Source organism: Apteryx rowi, unplaced genomic scaffold, assembly GCF_003343035.1.
Source record: "Apteryx rowi isolate R43461 unplaced genomic scaffold, aptRow1 scaffold_23, whole genome shotgun sequence".
NCBI classification, from domain to species: domain Eukaryota; kingdom Metazoa; phylum Chordata; class Aves; order Apterygiformes; family Apterygidae; genus Apteryx; species Apteryx rowi.
The window spans coordinates 4085218-4106858 of record NW_020448641.1 but is presented as its reverse complement, the minus strand read 5'-3'; the positions used below and the strand labels follow the sequence as shown (position 1 = coordinate 4106858).

The following is a 21641-nucleotide window of genomic DNA, read 5'->3' as shown; positions in this document are numbered from 1 at the left end:
TATTGGAGGCAGCCACATCAGAGGGGAGAGCTCTCTTTTTTCCTGGGAACTCTTGCTGAAGATTAAGGTGATACCTAAACCTGGAGTGCTTTACAGCTGTGTTGGACCAGTAAAGTTTCCTAATTTGGGTGTAAATATAAAAGCAAAGTTAGCTTTGCTTGAAAATCATTGCACATAAGCAAAACAAATTAAGATGGGAAAACTGATTTGATCAGTATAATTATGAGGTTTCTGCCAGCAGATGTGCTTCTGACATAACCAGCTCAGCAGAAATCCTTAGTGTAGACTGGTCTGCATCAGCTGTTGGCCTGTTAATTGGGAAGGGCTTGACCATTAAAAATAATAATAATAATAATAATAATCCACAGCATTCATTGTTTGAGCCAAGGGAAAAATTAACTTCTGGTGGCAGTGAATAATTAACTTACATGGAGGGGAATATAGTTCCATCCTGTCACAAAAATGTTATTTGAGGACTTCATTGTTTCTTCCCTATTTCTGTATGCCACTTAGTATGTTCCCATGCAGCTAAAAACAATAACATTCGTGCAAGTTGAAACAAAGTAAAACAAAAAATTCTGATTATTTCTTAGAGATGGATGACCTTTTGTTGACTTGTTTTATTTAATAAAATATAATCTTTTAATGCTGGAATATTGCAGCAACTTTCTTTGTGATGTATAAGAATTTAATATATGCTTCTCTTCAGTGTGCTGAGTTACTCTGCTAGTCTGCCTGGAAGGTATTTAGCACACTGTATACACTGATCCGTTAGAATTTGTTTGAAGCTTTGTAGGTTTTAATTCCGTGCTTTGGACATTCAAGCATATACCGCCTTTGCTGACCTCATAGTCACTGTCATGCTATTTCTCCGTGAGAGGAGATACTATGGGATTCAGCTTCTCCTCTGTGAGGAATCTAAAATAACAGTTAACTTGAAAACCTAATGTTAAAGAAATAATTCTGAAAAAAAGTAATAAAATACCCCCTTCTCGCTGTGCAGTAGTGGGCATCAGCAGAACTAACGAAGGGGAGGAAGCCTGTATTTTGTCTTTATCATTATGATTGGACATTTTGCTGAACAGACTCAGAGTTGCGTATTCAGAGTAATGCATCAGTTACTTATCAGTCAGTTAAACTGTTCGTATGGAAATACACAACTAGTGCATGCAATTCTGAGACAAACCTTTGGTGGACCAGGTTTACTCCAGTGTTACTGATAAAATACATCTGGAAAAGCTAAAGGCTTTTAAAATGCCAAAGAAACTGAAATATTTTGAAAACTTTTGGGTAACTTTTTTGATACAGGAAGATTACCAGCATTTGTTTCCAGACCTATAAGAACAAGATATACATGACTCTGAAGTAGTTTTTTGGTATAAAAAGTGACTTTAATTCACACTTAGAAATTGCATTGTTCCACGTAAGCCTTTGTATATCCTTCATAATAACTGAAGGCCTCATGTTTGGAGGTATGAGCTTGTATCTTAAATGGAGGCTTTTGAAGCTGCAGATGCTCAGCCCCTCTAAGAATTATGTCTGAAAACATCTAGCTTTTTAAGAGGCACAGAGAGTAGTTGCAGCTAATAAACTAGTCTCATGATATGTATAAACTTTTCTGTAACACAGTATGTACAGTGCTATTTAGTTTCATAAATAATATCTCGGTGCTTGTTTAGGTCACTTTTGCCACCTGCCACTTTCCAGCTTGAGCGGCAGTCTCTTCCCAGACTTCATGTCAGTAAAACACATGATGCTTTGTGGTTTTTTTTTCCCCCGCCACAAAGCCCAAATGTGAGTTGGGATTTGTTTATGCTGGGAATTGCTGTAATACTTTAAGGCTTTACGAACTGGGGCAGATGAGAGACTTCTTACAGTTACAGATCCATCTCGGGCTTCTTCATGTATTGTATGCCCATTGGATAATTGAGATTAAAAGAATAACCTGCTCAAATCATACCAATTCTGATCAGGTAGAAATTGTTCTCAAACTTATATTGGACACAGAACTATTGGAACAGCCACTTCCTGTTATTTTATTTTATTTTATTTTTTTCCCTCTCTCTGTATGTAGTATAGATGAAACTGTTCTTAACAGTTCTGTTGGTGGCAGTTGACAGATGCACTGATAATGTGCATCTTCATACTCTTTCCTTAGAAGCATTTTAGTTGTCTTAAGTTCATAACTAGAAAACAATAAATATCTCAGAGCTTTACTATTATTGCAAAGAACGAGCTCGTTAAAGAAAAGTTGAAGTCATGTAAAAGTTATTTGGGGAACTGGAAAGAAACCTGTGACTAAATGGAATGGATGAATCAAGCCTTAAGTATACTGATGTAGGAACAGATTTGGTAAAGCTTCACTTACTTTTTGGAGTAGCAAAGCTGTTTATGTCCCAAGTTTCTGAAAAGTCACCATTAAAGAAATGGCATTAAGGAGAATTAAGTTGATTTCATTCCTGTATATGTATTTTTTTTTCCTATTTTATTACAGATATGGGGGTGTTAGCATTTTTTTTTTTTTTTTTTTTTTTTTAACCCATTGGACATGGGCTTTTATGAGTGGATGGTGGAGGGGAAGCTATAGGAAGTCTAATTGCCTTCTCAGCACATTCCTTAGTCTGACACAGTTTTATAACCTGGAGGTGGGAGTGAAGTGCTCTCCAGACTGTTCAAACAAGCAGTTAGAACCTGAGCTATGAGAATGCTGTTTGTGTTCCCGATTGCTCGTCCGCTTTCACGCAGCATAAATATGGACCGCTACTGAAAAGGATAGTGCTGCCCTCTCCTCTGTCCTGGCCATGTGATAGCCCCTCATTCATGCAGCCACCTGATCTGGTAAATAGGTCAGAGAGTTGAGCTGTTGGAAAAACTATACGGCGTGCTGGAGTCCACAACTGGGAGCTGGTAGGAATGAATAAGGGCTTGGGAAGAGTACCACTGTGCCTTTCCGTGGCAGCCTGGATTTTGACAAATTAAAATGGATGTGTAACTGTGCCTTGGTAGATCAAGATGTATATGAAAGTGTTTCAGTGAAGAATGTACCAACTCGTAAATGATTTCCTACTTGGAGAACAGGTATTAACTGATTTTTAGTCTGATGTGCCTAGGTTTTGAATTTAATCCTGTTGTGTAACTCTTCTATTGAGGTTTTTGTTCACTAGACTCGGAGTGTTGTTATTAACCGGAAGAGTTGCAATATAATGAATGTAAGAATTGTCAGTCAGCTGACATGAAAAGTTTGTATTTTAGACAGTTTTGTATGTTTGAAAATAGCACGTATAAGAGTCTTATATGGTGAGTAGCAATTCTGTGGTAAGGGAGGAAATAGACTATATACGTTTTCCTATATATCCTTTATTTACCTGTCTCGTTCTTCCTGCTATTATCCCCTCCACACAAACTGTGAAATCATAGCCTTTTTTCTTCTCCATCCTAAGTTTTAGATTCAAATAAGACTGTTTATAGGTGTTGTGGTGTGAATTCAGAATTGTTTGGATCTAATTCTTCTACTTTAGTAGAGTGACTGATTGCTTGTATAGTGGTTGGTCCCTTTTAAATATTGATTTTATTTTAAACAGTCTATATGTTAGTCTCAAGAGGTCGTGACTGACTTTAAACAAATAAATTGGGATCAGAATAGGTGTGGCATTTAATAATTAACTTTCTGGTTACTCAGGTCCAGTAGGAAACCTATAATGAATCTGTTTTCATTCTGTTTACAGGAATAGTTGTCTGCTTAGTGTCATCCTTCATATTTGGCAATCTGAGGAAAAGGTCTGAGCCAGCATGAAGACGGAATCTCCTCTTCATTAGAGAAAAAGTGAGTTGGAACTGGATTGAAATCTAGATTGTGGAATAAAAGTGCTACTTGTCAACAGGCTTAGCTTGTGCTTGTTTTTTTTAGTGTTATTTTAACCACACACGAATCTTATGAGTGATGTCCGGTTGAGGCATGATCTTCATTAAGCACATGTATAAAACTTTCAAACCTATGCGTGTTGTGTGATCGCTTTTACCTTACTTCTCTAAAAGACCTGCTTACTTTTCGTATAACTGCCTGCCTGATTTGCTCCTTCCCTGAAGTGGCAAAAGAGATCTTGCAAAAGAGATGTTAGAGTTTGTGTTTCTTTTCCTGTACTGCTGTATTCATGTTGAGTTTTGTTTCAGTAGTTTAATAATTGTGACTTGTTTCTGCGGCCTTATTGGTCTCTCTTCCAGTATTCTCAGCACTTAATGTATGTCTGTCTTCTGAATTTTATTTTGAAGCATCTGTTCAAATTTAAAGATTACCTGAAATGTAGGGCCTAGTTTCCTTTCACTTCTGCTTTGGGAAGTCCTGAATTCTGCATTTAAAAGTGCAGTGTATGGAAAGCAGCTTGATTGTAAGTCATTTAGCTCAAGTCTTTTTCCTGTTCATACCCCACCATGTCCTAATAGTGTCCTAAGAGTATATTCATATTCTTCGGTGTAATATGTATCAGTTGGGTTACATCTAATTTACGATTTTTTTTTTTTTAAAGAAATGGAAATTCTTTGCAGTCATTGCATACTAATGATATATTTTGATTACTTAGCTTTCTGCCTGACGCAGTTCATTTCAAGAAGTGCACGATGACAGAACGTGGAATTAAATGGGCTTGTGAGTATTGTACATATGAAAATTGGCCATCTGCAATCAAATGTACCATGTGCCGTGCTCAGCGACCTAGTGGAACAATTATCACAGAAGATCCATTTAAAAGTGGTTCAAGTGATATTGGTAGAGACTGGGATCCTACGAGCACTGAAGGAGGGAGTAGTCCTTTGATATGTCCAGATTCTAGTGCAAGACCAAGGGTTAAATCATCTTACAGTATGGAAAGTGCAAATAAATGGTCATGCCACATGTGCACATACTTGAACTGGCCAAGAGCGATAAGATGTACTCAGTGCTTGTCTCAGCGCAGGACCAGGAGTCCCACAGAATCTCCTCAGTCTTCAGGATCTGGTTCAAGACCGGTTCCTTTTTCTGTGGATCCATGTGAGGAATACAATGACAGAAATAAACTGAACACAAGGGCTCAGCATTGGACTTGTTCTGTTTGTACATATGAAAACTGGGCGAAGGCCAGAAAATGTGTTGTATGCGATCACCCCAGACCTAACAACATAGAAGCAATAGAACTGGCAGACACAGAAGAGGCTTCTTCGATCATAAATGAGCAAGACAGAGCTCGATGGAGAGGAAGCTCTAGTAGTGGTAATAGCCAAAGAAGATCTCCACCTACAACCAAACGTGAATCTGATGTAAAAATGGACTTCCAAAGAATTGAGTTGGCTGGAGCTGTTGGCAGCAAGGAAGAACTTGAAGTTGACTTCAAAAAACTAAAGCAAATAAAAAATAGAATGAAAAAGACTGACTGGCTGTTTTTAAATGCTTGTGTTGGTAAGTTGTTTGTTGCTAAGTTACACTGTTAGTGCCTATGGTTAGATATTATGGGAGGATGAGGAACATAAACAAATTTGAAATTTGTGTTTGAAGCAGATTTTTTTTTTTTTTTAACATTTTAATTTTTAAAAAGTGAACCAAATGTGGAAGTTCCTGAAATAACACCTGCTAAGTGAGAGTGCAGAGTTCATCTGCTAACTGAACAGGATTGGATGTGTGCCTTCTCTTTAGCAGCAAATGTGCTTGGGCTTTTGTTGACCTTTTGTAGAAATGGATTTCTTTGTAAACGGATTCTGTTGTGCTGTGTAGCCCAAAAGCTGGAAAACTACAAAACTGATCTGCAAGATAATTTACTGCATATAGAAGTGTAAAAAATGCCATTACTGGGTATGAAGGTTACTCTTCTCTTTACTATGGTAAGATATGCTAGTAGAATCAGCAGCTGCAGCTTGGGAGTATTTGTAAACAGCGTAGAGCTTATAACAGTACAAGATGCTCTGTCAGATGTTAAAAATAACACAAAAATATGTAGCTCCAAGAAACTGCGCATGTAATACTGACCTTGAAAGTAATAATGTATTAATACAGATACTGTGTTGTAAATGTTTGCAGGCTTTCTGAAAGTGCTTTTGTAGTCAACTAATTCAAAAAGTTCAAATACCAATTTTGTTTTGTATTTTAGTGCTTTCCTAAGGAAATTCTGGATAACTCTCCCAATGCTGTTAAAGAACAGAGACATGTGAGAGCAGGGTTTTCTCCAGTTATTGACCTTGTGAGTTAATTTTTGTGCTGTAACTTCCCAGAAGAAGCTATCTCGTGCCCTAGCATTCAAGCAGGCTAAACACTTGAAATATACAACTATATTTAGAGTAGGACAACTTCATTTGAAACTCTAGCATTCCTGGTATGTCTCATGTTTCGTGAAGTCGCTTTGTTCAACATGCTTATTATTGGAAAAACTAATTTGTGGAGATGTTTTATTTAATATATTTGATCAGGTGTAAATGCTGTTGACTATCTGGGATTTGGTTTCTCTGAGCTAATAAGTATTCCATTTTATTTTTGTGTTGGGTAAATAGCTTCAGATGAAGAAATTTTTCTCTTGAAAATAACTAGATTCCTCGATGTTTCCTGGTACCTTCAGCTCTTTCCCTGCTAGCAGACATATAATACTTTTTCTTTCTGAAATGAAGCAATTAAAATACTATATGTTATTCTGTAAGTTACTGAATACTCAAGATCAATCTTTGGAGGTCATTCCTGTGCCTCACAGGTGTCTGTCTTGCATTCTGATAACGACTGTGTTAAATATTTGAGGTTTTTTTTTTCTCTGCTGCTTGAAAAGTGAAAAATATTTTGAACTATTCCATAGCACTTTGAAGTGTGTCACGTTTCATACTTAATCTGCATGGGAATTGTTGCAGTTTGTATTTTGGAACATTAATTTTGCAAGTGTTCAGTGTTGTTTGAGATTATAAAACTGTATATGACCTGCAGAAAACGATGCTCATAAAAGTTGTGAGACTGGTTAATTTAAAACGAAAATGCTTTGAAGGTATCCTGTTAAGATACTTAATGAGAAAGCCAGAATGAAAATTGAGTTGCATGTGCTGAATTTTCATAGATTTCGTGGATTCTTTTCTGTAACTTAAAAACTTGCTGTACTTAACTTTTTAACTAAAAACAGAAACACCAAGGCTGTTTGTTAATGCTTTGTTTCAGAATTTCATTTTGCCTTTTTTTTTTTTTCTTCTCCTCTCTCTCTCTCCAATATTCTTCCTGATAGGAAAAACTTTCTCAGGAAGACTAATTAAAACTTCACAGCTTCTTTTGCAGTTAAGTCTCCATGTTATGCAGGGCCTGTCTATATTGGAAAGATATACTAGTTTAACCACAAAATTTAAAAGCAATAAGCCAAACTTCTGCTAGTTCTTTTGTTATCTTAGTATGACATGCTTAAAGCACCTGAACTTTTGAGTGAACCATTTTGCCTGAAGCATATGGTCTCACAGTGAAAGCAACTGAGTTATGGTGACTTAGTAACTTCTTATTTGTTAGCCAACTGGAGCTCTTGTAAATCGTTAGTCAACCTGATCACTTGTAAATTTTCAGTCACACACAATTCCAAAATAGAACAGGTTCTCGTGAATTACCGGGTAAGTGTGAAAGTTGATAGAGTGAGTATGTAGTGTTAGCATAGTTCAGCTGACCAGTGAAAGCTTAAGATTCGGTAACTTCAGACTGTGTACCTCCTGAGCTTAAGCGAAACCAGTTTTGGAGGGTCCATTTGCTGTCTTTCTTCCATGGGAGAGACGCATTAGTGCAAGCTTTTTGCATGTACAAAGTATAGCTTTCACTGAAATTACAAAGATTTAAGAGGAGCAAGAGTAGGAGTTATTCTTGGCAGGCTAGTTGTATCTCCTTAAGAGAAAAGGAAATTTCTTGGAAGATGATATCTCTTGGAAGGTACCAAGGTGAATGTTTGATCAGGATGCTTTAGACCAGTTGTTTAGCTGAACTTCCTGTTTTCATCTCGATTCTCTTATAAAATTCTTTTTTACCAGATTTTTAATTTAATGTGAAGTTCCATAAAAACAGTTATCAAACTGCTTTTATTCCACACTTGTTCCTAGGCAAAACGTGAAGACAGACACGTATCTAGTTTGTTGTGTGGATGTAGAAAATTACCTGCACGTGTGGCTTTTGACTCTTCTTGGAAACATCCATTAATGCTCTATGCACCTCATTTAATAAATGGGCCATCAAGGCTTCTATTCCATGCAGTAGGTTGTACAGAATGTTGTGAATGGAACTATTATATTTTTGGCGTGAGCAGTTTCCTTGATGCAGGGTATTCTTGCCAAAGAACCCTAAGGACATTCATTACCCCTCCCAACCTCTGCAAGTAAACGTACTTAGTCTCCATTTTTGGTTATTGATCTGGGTTTGGCAACAGTGGTTATATGCTGTAAATGATCTGCTCTCAAAAGGATGAGATTTTAGAGCTATGATTCAATGAATTTTAGTTAGAATTTATCAAAATCAATGCAAAACATCTAGTAAATATGGTTAATGAGTAACATGACTTACTACAAATGCCAGTTTGAGTTACAATGAGAAATTACCGTTTCTGCAAGGACACCTGCCTTCTATTGTACTGGCCTAATACAAGGTTAATGTGAAATCTAAGATGACCCTCACTTTTTTTTGGGGGGGGGGGGGGAGGAAGGGAGTTAACCTAATAAATATTTAAAATTAACATCCATTGTCTTTTATAACTCGTGGTGTCTATGCCAAAGAGACCCAAAGAGAGGTGTGGTGGCTGTGGGGGTTAGGGAGCCTGATGCGTCAGCGGAGCGGTACTGCTGTGGGGCCTGGGGAAGCATCTGCCTAAAGCCGGCTTGGGATGTAAGCTGTACAGACGGAGGAGGAGGGCTGTAGGTGTGCGATGGTGCTTGTGGCTCTAACACCTTTCTAGCATTCGGAGCTTGTTTGGGGCTAACGCTTGGGACTCACTGCAGCTCCCCCGGTTCTGGTGCGTCCAGGGCTAGGTTTTCGAGGGGTGCTAGCAGGGTGCGATTGCTATAGGGCACTGCCGAGTTGTGTGCTTAACTCCTGAGCTGGAACGGTAGCCCACAGATTAAAAGTAAACTGCATTTCTTCTCCTCTTCCTTTCTCCTCCACCCCTGCGTATAGAGTGCTGCGGGAGAGAAAGCTCTTGTCTTTGTTCGGGTCGGCAAGGTGACTTCATCCCAGGGCCGACTTCCCTCGCTACACGTGGTGGCTCCACGACCTGCTGTATGTGCAGTCGTCTTAGCAGTGTGAAAGAAACAACTAAGAGTGTTTCTTAAACAAATCCAAAATATTTGAGTAATCTCTAATAAATCTTGTTTTGCAGTACATCCTTAAAAGGACTGTTAGCTCGCTCTTAGTTTGCCGACATGTGTCTGCTTAGTTTTTTTGTCAACTACTTTTATCTCTGTTACAGGTTTTTTCTCTGTCCTTTTCCCGCTTCAGTTTTTTGAGACAGTGCCAAGTGTATTAGCCAAGCTTTCCCAAACACTGTGGGAAAGGCTAGTCAGTCTGTCTGGATGTAGGCGCTAAGTTTGCGAGTAGTGTCCTGGAACACGTTGCAGCCAGCGCGGAGGGGCCTCCTCCAGCGCTGTCCTGCAGAGCGCGTGGCTCTTTGCTGATGGTCACCAAGCGCTTCCAGCTGGCACTGCACCCAGACCGCCCGAAGACGTTGTCCTAGCTGTTTGCCCCCCCCCCCCTTTAGTTAGCCCAGACCAGTTTCCGAACCCCATCCGTGTTACAGCTAAAGCTTGCTGCGGATCCCTGCTGCTGTAATAAGGGAGTGGGAGCAAGCTGCTGGAGAGGAGAAAGGTCACGTTCCTGGGTAAGCTAATCTAGGCCAGGTAGCGCGAGTTAGTCCCTGACAGGCGATTACCTGCCGGGGTGGCCTTGGCTAACGTGGTGAGCAGCGCCTTGTTGGGAATGCTGAGGAGGAGAGGTCCTGGTGCGAGCGGCATGGCCTGTCCTCCTGCTGCCCCCAGTTCCTCTGCAGTACGGGGAAGCACGACTGGGTGTAATGAGCTGCCGTGCCGAGTGATGATGATGTAAGCCTGCAGCTCTCGCCTGGGTAAGAAACACCTTGCTGAACTTTGTTCTGTATCTAACATACGTGTTCTGGTGTTGCTATTTCACATCTGTGTGTACGTGTGTGTACGTACACATATATAAAAGAAAAACCCTGTTGTTGCATATCTTTGGAACAGGCAAAACTCTGCATGCCTTACTCCCTGGTAGAAAATCTAAACTCCTGAAGTAATTTTTACTTGCGTCTCTTGACTGCTCTTTTATGCTAAAAATAGTTGAATAACCATCAGGTTAAAACTAGTTACTTAATTTTGTCTTGGAAGCACTTCTGGTTATTAACTTTAAAAACATTCCTGCTTTTTCAGTTTTCTTACCTCCCTTTAGGGTGCAACCCTGCAAGCGACTGTTCATCATTAACATGACTGAAAGGGTGGATACCTCTGACGAGAGGGGCAGGGACCTCTTTCTACAGTTTTTCCTACATAGGTGTGCTGCTTATCGTGTTTTTAACATATTACAAGGAAATATGGACTATATGCAGCTATAAGAGATGTTTGCATGGAAAAAAAGAATGTGTTGTCGTCAAACTCTCGTATGCTGGATGGCTTCAAGTTTAAAGTACTTGTTGTCTTGGAAGTTATTTTTTAAGCTAATGCAAGTTGCTGAGCTTAAGGAGTTTAAAAATTTAATATACAGAAGATTTTCTCTCAAGCTGTCATTACTGAGTGATCTGCTGCGAATTGGGTACTGTGTACTAGTACCATGAAGGGAGGTCCTGAAAATGAAGGTAGAGGAGAACGAGCAGAAGTGAGCTGATAGAGGTTCGTGAAGTTTTTTTCAGACAGTCCTTCTCTTTAATTTTGTGTTAATTGATGTGAATCTTCATATTTGCTTGTGAAGGAATGCTTCCACTAAGAGGAGAAATTCTTCTCACGCTGAATGTTTTGGTGCATAAAATGATAAAATGTGGTAGTTACTGATAATAAAACATTTTATGACCACCTTAGACTCCCCTGATAAATAGCTGGAAGGTGAGGTGTGAGCATTGCATTGCAACCTTCTTAAATTAAAACAAACAAACAAACCTTTCTGGTTTATTCTTTAGTTATTATCTAAACAAAGGTGCTTGTTCCCACTCTTGCATTAGTTTAGCAAGAAGTTGTATTTATTTAAGCAGGTATGTTATGAAAATTCATTTTCCTTTTGTTTGCTTCATTTCAGCTTAATTGTGCTCAACTGCTTGCTGTCTAGCAGCGTACCCCTTCATCCACAGATAACCCCTCTGGGCTTAGTCTGTGGTTGCGCTAACCCAAACAGAGCTAGTATCTGCAAAGTAACTTGGGCTGCTGTTTTGCAGTTTGATTATACGTAGTGAGGGCACAGAGAAGACTGTTTACGGCTCGCTTTTGAGAAGACTGCTCGGGGCAGGGGAGGAACTGAGTACACCTCCTGAGGACCACAGGTCTCCGATTATTCATTCCCTTTTCTTATTCAGGTGCAGGTCTTAGTATAAGCAAAGCTGTTATGTAGGGAAGCGTAGTCCGTGTGTAGGAACTATGAAACCACTGCCTTGGGTGGATGGGTATTAGCAGACAAGCAGGAAGAGGGGTAGAGCAGCTGTCTGAACGGGAATGCCTCCCCGGCGGTATAGGCAAGCCTGCAAACCTGTCTCTTTTAGCGGGGAGTTTTTACAGGTGTTGAGGGTCAGGAGCCTACTGCCGCCTGTCTGACCCGCTGCCTTGCGCTGCTGTGCAGGAGCTCATTTGCGTGTCCCTAAGGATCACCTGCGGTATCGTTGAGGAACCTTTAGCTAGCTTGACAGCGAATGTGGTTGAAGTGAGGGTTAATGCACTCTGTCCTTATTTGCTGCTTTTAATCTCTCTCCCTGTATGTTTAAACCTTGCGTCTGTCGGGAACTGTATATGCTGGAGCGCTTCTGTCCTGACCCAGCAGGGCAGGACTGAATCGCAGTCCGTTCAAAAGAACTTGCTGTTTTATTTGTAAGCTGTACTAGCCAGTGCGCTCCAGAACTATCAAAAAGATACCAGAGGACCCTGCTGTAGTATTTGCTTTGGAACTTGCTTTTACACTGAGCTGTTCGGAAGCTGGTGGGACTGTGCAGTTAAGGCAAACAGGGTTTAGCTCTTCAGCTGTGCTTGTTAAACTCCCGCATATTTTCTTAGCTTGTGTTACTGCACTGAATCTTATGAATATCTACATGTATTAAAGAATGAGTTAAACAACATCTTAGCTGAAGTGTTCTGGTTTTAGCAACTAGGCTAATTATAGGCTTATAAAGACTAGCAAATGTAACTTCAGATATCTAATGAAGAAGATGGGTTTGACAGTTGTCAGGAAAATGCAGGATCAAAATGGTATAAATAATTGTTATTGGGTAATTTATATATTTTTTTAATTTTAGTATTTGTTTAATATACCTTCTTAATCTCTTTATCATGTATCTTCTTGTGTAAACTCAGACTGCATATTCCAGATTTGTGCTCTCTGTAGGAGTTGGGATTTCAGTAGGAGAAGAAAAAACCTTGGCTCTTGGTGCTGTGAAAGAATATTTCAATAAGAATTCCCTGAATTCAAATAGGAGCACTGCTGAACCTGTAAACACAAAATACTAACTTTCACTTTTTTTTCCCCTTTGACTTGCATGCCTCACTTTGCATTCTGTCGTGTCACTTAAGATGTCAGTTTATAGTCGTGTACTTGTGCATTAAGCAAAGCAAAATTGCTTCTCCTAGGGGTTTAAAAAAAGAGCAATTTCTTTAGTTGCAATACCAAGCTAACATTTCTGGAATCCACTTTAAACAAGAATTATTCTTGCTGTGAGTCAGATGTATGCATTGAATTTTAAGGGCCTGTTTCCGTATATGTAGCTCTTGTGAATAATCTCAGGTGTGCTCTGGCAAGAGACCTAGCTACTTAAGCACTCATGAGGGTTATGAGAACAGTCTTAAGGCAAATGCCACTCTTCCTTTTGACATTTTAACAGCACCAAGAATGCAGTGGGTGTCAGTGGGAAAAATCTAACTGGCATGCACTTTATCAGAACATGTTTCAAAGACTGCTTGTTTAAGTAATCAAGCACTTGTGTTTTATGAAATGTAGTGAATTATAACATCAGTAAATATTTCTGTAATCTTGTAAATAGTGTTTTGTTAAGCTTTTTTTAGATAGAATTAATGAATTGGAGACTATCATCCATCTGACAGAAATTAAAGCCATTGTAGGAATGTGCCTCCTTTGTCAATAAAAGCAGGGGTTAAGAGCTTATTTTGGAGTTGTGATACTGAATTTAAGATTTGCAGGCAGCTTTCTGTGTAGTCAAGTTGACTCCAGAGTTTTGGGCAAGAACCATCTCTTCTGATTTGGCCATCTGCCTGTTGCAGAAGCTACCATATTTTTGTTCAGTCTTCGTTGCAGCCTTGGATTATACTGACTGGCACTGTAGGCAGACTGGCACCTGATGAGCTGTCAGGAATTTTCCCTGTTCTTTCGAATCAGCTAATACGGAGTAGATAATTGGCAGAGTAGGTATAGAGAAGTTTGTAGGGTTTTTTTGTTTTTGTTTTTTTTCCCTCCTGGGTGAGAGGGACCAAGGACTCTTGCAGTAATCATTGAAAATAAGCCCTGCAGTAGCGATGCTTTGGGTACTTAGCTCACAATATTTTAGTGCAAAGTAGTGCCAGACATTAGAGCGTACAACAGGTTTGCAAGAGCAAGCATCTCATAAAAAAAAAATAGACTTGTATTTGTCTCTGTGCAAAAACTTGTGCAAAACAAGCTCTGGCTGGTTTGGTCTGGTGCATTGTGCTTGTGTATTAAGACTTGCTTACAAAATGGTTAAGGACGTCTCACTGTATGTCTAGAAGTGGGTTTGTCTGGACCTGTGCTAAAAACTCGCTGCCATTCTTCCTCCTCCCCGTCCCGGCCCCCCATAAATAGTCACTTGGCCATTTGAACTAGGGACCAGAGAATAACCAGATACAGTGCATGCACGTGTATGCGTTTCCCCGGCCCCCTTTATGTGCTGTAACTGTGCTAGCTTCAGGTGCCATTTAGCAAACATCAGTGTTCTTTACTTCTGCTAGATCAACAGTCTTGCCAACCCCATATCGAACTTACACTCTCCATTTTTAATAAGGCCTAGAAAGCTTATTCAGCTTGCCTATTTTTGACATACTTTTTTTTCCTACTTTTTTTTAAGCTTAAACTTAATCAGTGAGGCTTAGAAATGTACTTTTTAAATGAAAGCCTATGTAGTAATTTTAGTAATTCCAGGACATGGGGCTTTTAGGAATGTCAAGTATTGTACAACTTAGGAATAAACTGCAGGAGCTGGCAGTGCTGTATGCAGCATATGCCAAGGATTTTGATCCCAACTGCAGCTTGTAGTAGTTAGTGCTTGAAGGCATTGCCAGACCTCACGATTGCCTCAGTGTCAGTCTAAAATCTCAGTTGTTGCCGAGGTTTTATTAAGAGCGAGGTGGCAGTAAGCTGCCTTAGCAGCTGGGGATGGGGGCGTAGAGGAGTAGTGACAAATCCAAATTGGCTGAGCCCTGGCTTCTGGCTGTCCTGTGGTGCGTACTGGAAGGGCTGGCCGATTCAGGTTTCTACGATGGTTTGGGACTGCTCGTCCGTCACTGACAGGTCGTATTTGGAATGTTTGATTCTTTGATTTTTGAAATTAGGCTGGGATGTTTGAATTGTCAGGATCGCTACCTACCAATCTTAGGGTGGTCTTTGGTGTTTTTGTCTTTGCATGGGTCAGTGGAATAGGCAAATATGATAACAGGAATCTTTTTTTCCTTGTCAATAGATGTGGTCAAAATTTAATCAGCCTTTATAAAGGTATTTTTCATAAAAATAGTATAAATTTGAGGGTGTCGTAAAGTAGCAGAGAATCTGTTCTTCTCTCAAGGTTTTTCTTTTTCATTTTAAGAAAACAAGTCATTAGGTAGTGTCTGACTTGATATCTATGTAAATCTGTAAAAAAGCATCAGTGCTGCATTTGGTTGGAATGATATATCATGACCAGCCTGGGTAGTGCCTTATCAGTGGCATAAAAATGTGGTTGCATGGAAATAAAATGCTACACTTGGCATTCTTGTTATGGATAAGTTTTGGCAGTAAATGCTGTACCTTTTGCTTTGATAGTATGTTTTAGTTCTGAAGTGCAATGTCCTAACAGGAGCAGAGCTGCTCGGTCAGGGATTGAGTGATTCAAAACACCAGACCAAAAAAAGGTGAACTGGAGTGAGTGTCCTGAGACTTGGCCCTTTCTCTTCTGATGAATTTTTTTGTGCCTTTGTAAAATTATTGATTGCAGGACGGACTTGAGTCTCCATTTTCAGTATCATGGCCTCTAGAGTCCCAGGTAAAAACTAGTTCAACTGTTGGCTGTTCTGAGTTGGAATGAGGCTTATCTATCAAAAATGGTGGGAGAGGGTTTTTCATCTTTATATGATCAAGGAAAATCACTGAATTTCAAAGTTTTGAAATGATAGGAAAACCATTAGCTGCTGAGCTTTGATACTGTTTTCTTACTCTTTCTGTTCTGGGGCTCCTGCAAATAGGGTTTCTTCTCAATTGTGAATCAGATTTATTCTATTTACTTCTCTATCAAAGATGGCTTGCTTAAGGTCATTTTTCTATTTCCTCAACTCTTTATTCATTACACTGTTCTCTTACGAAGAATGCATCTAAAATAAGATCTTTATAGTAAATGGCATTTCTAAATTTAGGAAATCTTATTTGGAAAGGGATACGGCTGAAGATAACAGATTCAGCCTCTTGTTGATGGTGTGTTCTGATAACTACCGCTAAGGAATGCACTCAGCATGAATGGTGTTGGTACAAAATGTAGTACAGGAGTTAGATTTCAGAGGACTTTAGAAGACATTGGTTGTGTGTGTTTTTTTTTTTTTTTTCCTTTCTCACTTTAGAAGTAAAGCAACACAAAGTTGATGTGGTGTGTATGTGTGTTTTTTCTTTAGTTTTAATAGAGTACCCTAGATGATGACTGTATAAATGTTTGATTTATAGCAGAGATGGCGAACTGAAGAAAAGCCTTGTGCCCCCTATTCCCTTCCAACACTGTGTTTTAAACCATCCTTCAAAAAAAAAAATCTTTCTTTGTTCTTAAAAATCTTGAATGAATTTATTTCCTAATTGACATCAAAATTGGAAGGAGTTTGTTTTTTTTAATATAAGTTACAAGGGAAGATATAATAATCAGGCCTAATCTCTGTACTGCGAATGAATGATTTGCCTTCTTGACTGTTGGTTAAACAAAATGATAGTGAGTACGTTATGCTAGGTATTTCATCAAGGGCCTTCAGCACCACATGATAGCTGGCTTTTAATCTTCTCTATCTTCCGACTGTTTTGGAGATTGGAGATGATCTAGGAGGTGAGGTAAGTGCAAGTATTTCATAGTCTTCCATTTAAAAAAATTATTTGCAAGTCGCTTGGTATGCAGTTGACATTTGTATGTTAGGTTTGTGTCAGAATAGATGGAGGCAAACTGTGTTAAGTAAGGTCCAGAACAGTTCATTTGCTAGCTAAAATGAAACTGTGTTTTGTTTCTTCAGGAGTTGTAGAAGGTGATCTAGCTGCTGTCGAGGCTTACAAGTCATCAGGAGGAGATATTGCGCGCCAGCTTACTGCAGATGAAGTACGCCTGCTAAATCGCCCTTCTGCTTTTGATGTTGGGTACACGCTTGTACATCTGGCTATACGCTTTCAGAGACAAGATATGCTAGCAATTTTGCTTACGGAGGTGAGTTACTCTGGCCCTTGCAGAGGCTGAATAGGAACCTTATGTAACCGTGCCGCTGTTTGCAGCCAGTGACATGTAATTTTATTTGCTGGTAGACAGAGACCAATATTGTTAGAAGGATAAGTGAATTGCTGCTTTGTGCCTTTGTTCTGTTCGCATTTCTCCTTAAGAAGCAGTATTTCTAAGTTGTATGCATGCGGTGGGCTGGAGGACTTTCAGGTTTCCCATTAAAAGGAGCAGTCTTGGCATGGGCCTGACCTTGCTGGCAGTGGTTGTAAGCCATTGTGAGGCTTCCTGTGCTTTGGGTGGGGGAGAGGAAGTGCCCCGGAGGCAAAACACTGAGATCAATGACGGCTTAGTTTTTTGAGACTTGTAAATGAATAAGTCTACCTGGCAGTGAACTGCCATTTTCTTTCTTCTGTGGGACTCTTTGGAGCTTCTCTTACGGGGAAGAGCAAATTTCTTGCTTTGCAAATAAACTATTTTTTCCCCCGCTTCCATGTTGCACAGACTGGTTGGTTCCTCTCTGTGGTCTCCTTGCTTTTGCATGTTCCGTTTCCTTGTGTGTTTTTGCCTGGTGTGCCTCCCTTCTGGTGGTCTTTGCCCTATTTCATCTTTCCCTCTTATTAAGCCTGTAACTAATTTTGTTAATTTCTTCACCATTTTCTTCATCTCGGACTTACGGTTCCTCACCTGATCTGAGGCACACTTTTATTCTGCCTCCTCCCCTCCTTTGATGCTTAAGGCAGTTGTGAAGGCTTTGAGGAAAGTAGCGTGCCCAAGAAGGAGAAGCGCCTAAGGATGATGGGATCCATAGGGCTGAGTAATAAAACAGTGGAGTAAGTGAAGCAAGATAAATGTAGCTGAAGTCTGAAGAAGGTCTTATGTTTACATAGATACATATTTATTAATTTTAAATTCAATATCAATACTAAGGATTAATTAATTTAATCTTTATTAATACTAATAAATTCTTAGAACCATTTATATATATGGTTAGTATTGGTGTTTTTTGTGCTGCTCTTAAGTGTAAGGAATTTAAGTATCTTAACAGTTTTGGGGAAGTTTCTGTGTAAGAAACTATTGTGCTGTGGTAATAAAGTTCTATATATAAAATGTAGTCTGGGCTCACTCGTAGCTTTTGAAATATTTCTCTATTGTTATCCAGTATCTTGCCATGTTCTGGTTATAGCAAAATATTGTGAACCCTTGTATGTGTGTGTGAGGCTTTTTTTGCTTTGTTTTTTCCCTTTCCCCCTTTTCCATTTTGCTCTTCCTCCTGAGTCTTTATATTTAACTAGAAATAATACTGAGTGCAGCAAGTCTGTTATGTTACAGGTATCACAACATGCAGCGAAGTGCATTCCTGCCATGGTGTGTCCAGAGGTTACAGAACAAATTCGTCGCGAAATCGCTGCATCTCTTCATCAACGGAAGGGAGACTTTGCTTGCTATTTTCTAACTGACCTTGTAACGTTTACATTACCTGCAGGTAATTATAAAATGCTGCTTACTGTTGAAAGATTCTTTGTCACCTTAGTTGAGAACTGCTAGTTTTAGATGCGTTCTTTGACTTTCTGACAGTAGTGGTGTGCATAGGGTTAGGGTTTGGTGTTTGCTTATTAATACTGAGTTTTTGCATACTTCCTCCTATGCATCATTCTTATGAAGTGAGCATGTGTTGTGCTCTTCAGACATGAAGAAATTAAAGAAGAAATGTTGTGTCCTCTAAGGAAAGGCTGTATTAAAGTTGAGATTGGAGCCCAGATGTTTCAATACTCTAATACGATTTTTATATAGCTATGCTAATTTTTCAGTCATTTTCTTTAAGGCCCAGAGCTGTTCTTCCAATACACTTTACACTTTGTGCCTGGTCACAGCAGTAGCAGTTCTTGAATACTTTTGAATTACTCTGTGACCAAGAAAATGTCCATCAAATGTTTGTCTTTTAATAAAAATTATTAGAAGATTTTTTTTTTTAATCTTAAGTAGCTGTTCCCTTTAATAGAAATGCCACCAGAGATAAGACAGTGTGCAATCAGGTTACTTAATGTGTAGCTGGAAACTGCACTAATTAGCAAACTGGTTTTTCTTTTTTGGGAAGCAGTAGCATTGTGAGAATTGTATTTGGAACCTGTTGCTTGAATGTTCTCATCTTCTCCTCTTCCAAAAAAAAATCTATAATGTTTACCACTTGTCTACTATTATCTGTTTGAGACACTTTATTCAGTCTTCTTCTGTGGGTCATGTGTGTTAGCAGACAGTGTGGGTGTACCAAGTGTCTAGAGACTATGACACTTGCGTCGCTGTTTGGGGAGGGAAGGGAAAGAGGGGCAGTACAGTGGTTTCATTACACATGTGAGAAGTATGTTGCTGTCACCAGAACTGAAGTTGTTCAGTATTTTCAGGATGCCTTTTAAACCAGTAAGCAGGTTATCTGACATGTGTGATAACTATTAATTAAGGAATAACAATGTTCAAAAGGTGGAGGAAAACCTGAACTTGGCTTCTGTGACTTTCCAGAAATAGAAATTGAAACTTCTGTACATTGAACTGTTAATATATTTCTACTTCCATTATACCTAGTCAACCTAACATCTCTTCTAATCAACATTTAGCAGTTGGTCCCAAGTCAGCATTTCCAAGAATAATGGTAGATCACACATTTGTAGTCAGATACTGCCTATACAACGCAGCTTGAAAGATTGAGTGGAAATTGATTCCTGACCGAATATGATCCTCCCAAAGTGCCAACGCACAAACGTGTGCAGTACGAAACTTCTAAATTGATTGCTGGCTACTCTGAGTCAGTTTTAATTTGAGGAAAGAGAAGTGCCTGCACCGAACAAGGAGACACTTCAGGAGCTGTTCAGGTGCCTAAATGTGAGTGTCTGGTACCATTTCTGGAAGCCCTAGGATATCAGACATCTGAGCAGGGATGGCAGATATCGCACTGGAATATAAGAGATCTGCGTGTCTCTGAAGTATCACCTAAGGCCCAGTCAAGATTTAACAAAAATGGTGTGTAGGGGTCACTGCTCAAGGATTGTCTTCCCACACGGATTGTGTTGGGGAGCCCTTCTGGGTAGCGCTGCACTCTCCATCCAGCTGAGAATGTCCCCACCATCCAGTGGTGGACACAAACGGAAAAAACCTGCTGCACTCGGGAGTTTCGGCATTCGTGTCAGCCTGTGTGAGCACGCCCGCCCCGAAGCCAGCGTAGCATGTTGAAGCATAACATGGCTCGCTCCTCTAACGTTTGTCTGGGGCAGCCCAGTATCTGTGGCATCTGGAAGAACTGGAAGAGTGCTCCATAATAGATGTTTTCGCGCAGAGGAAAATATCAAGTTGAATACTGAATTGGTGGGCACTGACAGTAGCTAAATGTTTGCAAGTGTATCTTGTTTTCAGATTCTTACTTTATCCATACAAAATCCAGTTACTTAAATGTGTATGTGTGCAAGTATCATAGTAATAGGTATTTTGCCCTGTTTGTCTTAGTGTAAGTATGTTTGAGTTCCACAACATGCAATAGTGTTTATTGCATCATGCAATATAGGACTCAAGAGTTTTGCGCATTACACAAATATTTTTAAAGGTAAATCTGTAATTGCAGCTTCTATTTGTAAAGTTTTTGGAATAGTTAGTACTGACACTTTCCCTGTCATAGCTCAATAGTTTTCTCATCTTCTGTCTTCTAACTTGCAAACTGGCCCACAAAGCAGTACTGTTCTCTGAACTATTTCTCCCAAGTTTGCAAGAAATAACTAAGGCAGTGGGTTGCTTTGGACAAGGATAAGCCTGTTGCCAAGCTCTACCTGTCCACTGGGACACAGCAGGGTAGGGAAGTCTTTCAGAGGGATGGAAAACCACTACTTTGGAATGAAGCTGTCCTAACTATAGCAGTGGTGAAATCCTCCCCCTCCTCCCCTACCTTCAAAGGAGTTCTTTGCTTCCCTTTCTCCTTCAGAGAAATCCATTTTTACCCTAAGCATGCTCTGATCCTTTCTGCAGAAAAGGTAAGATAATCAGCCTGAGATGTAGCTGTACTTCAGCATGCTCTATGGAGCTTATGGTCACAAATGATGGATCTGAAAATAACAGCAGCTTTTCAGCGGAAGCATTAGGGATTGTAGGGAGAAAGCTGTTGCATGAATTCTCCTGAGCACCAACTTGTAATGTGTGTGTCTTTTTTATGCTAAATTAAGTGAATCTTGTATTCTCTTTCCACTTTTCCAGATATTGAAGATTTACCGCCCACAGTCCAAGAGAAGTTATTTGATGAAGTACTTGATAGAGATGTTCAGAAAGGTAAACACCCTTGAGAATAACTATAATCTTTCCTTGGTTGTCTTTAGAGATTTTCTGTTGTGTGGTGTGTTGTATGTGTTTTGTTTTTTTTTTGTTTTTTTTTTTTGTTTTTAAATTTGCCTGAAGTTTTGTTTTAAATAAATTTGATGCTTTCAAATTAATTTCCCCCTCAGAAACGTGATAATATTTACATTAACTTCAAAAGGTAGAGAGCGAGAATGGAGACTGTAGAAATTATGTTCATAATGTATCTTTGGATTTTTAAGAGCTTTACAGTTTTAAGCAAGTCTGAGCTCTTTAAAGAAAATGGAACAATTTTTCTACTTCAGAAGTAATCCTCAAAGAAATTATATGATATTCTCTTTAAGGCTCGTGTATGGTGTGTTTTCCCTCCCCACCCACCTGACAATATTTAGCCCAAGGAAGTGCTTTCAGCCTTTCAAGTTCACCTGTTTTTGTAGTCGGAGGAAAAACTTGACAATTTATCCATTTGCATAAATAAAATAGAGG

The 21641-nt window shown here is 39.4% G+C and overlaps 1 protein-coding gene across 3 annotated transcripts in view; it reads left to right on the top strand.

The window, feature by feature from the left end:
* ZRANB1 (zinc finger RANBP2-type containing 1) overlaps positions 1–21641 on the top strand; it is a 48778-nt gene that overhangs the window by 10731 nt on the left and 16406 nt on the right. For 2 of the 3 annotated variants that reach the window (XM_026065693.1, XM_026065691.1), the window contains 5 exons: positions 3726–3823; positions 4578–5428; positions 16633–16820; positions 18159–18312; positions 21060–21131. In XM_026065693.1, coding sequence (XP_025921478.1) covers positions 4615–5428; positions 16633–16820; positions 18159–18312; positions 21060–21131 — 1228 coding nt within the window. In that variant the 5' untranslated portion in view covers positions 3726–3823; positions 4578–4614. Of the gene's footprint in view, positions 1–2608; positions 3079–3725; positions 3824–4577; positions 5429–16632; positions 16821–18158; positions 18313–21059; positions 21132–21641 lie in introns of all 3 variants that reach the window. The other variant, XM_026065692.1, reaches the window with a different exon arrangement.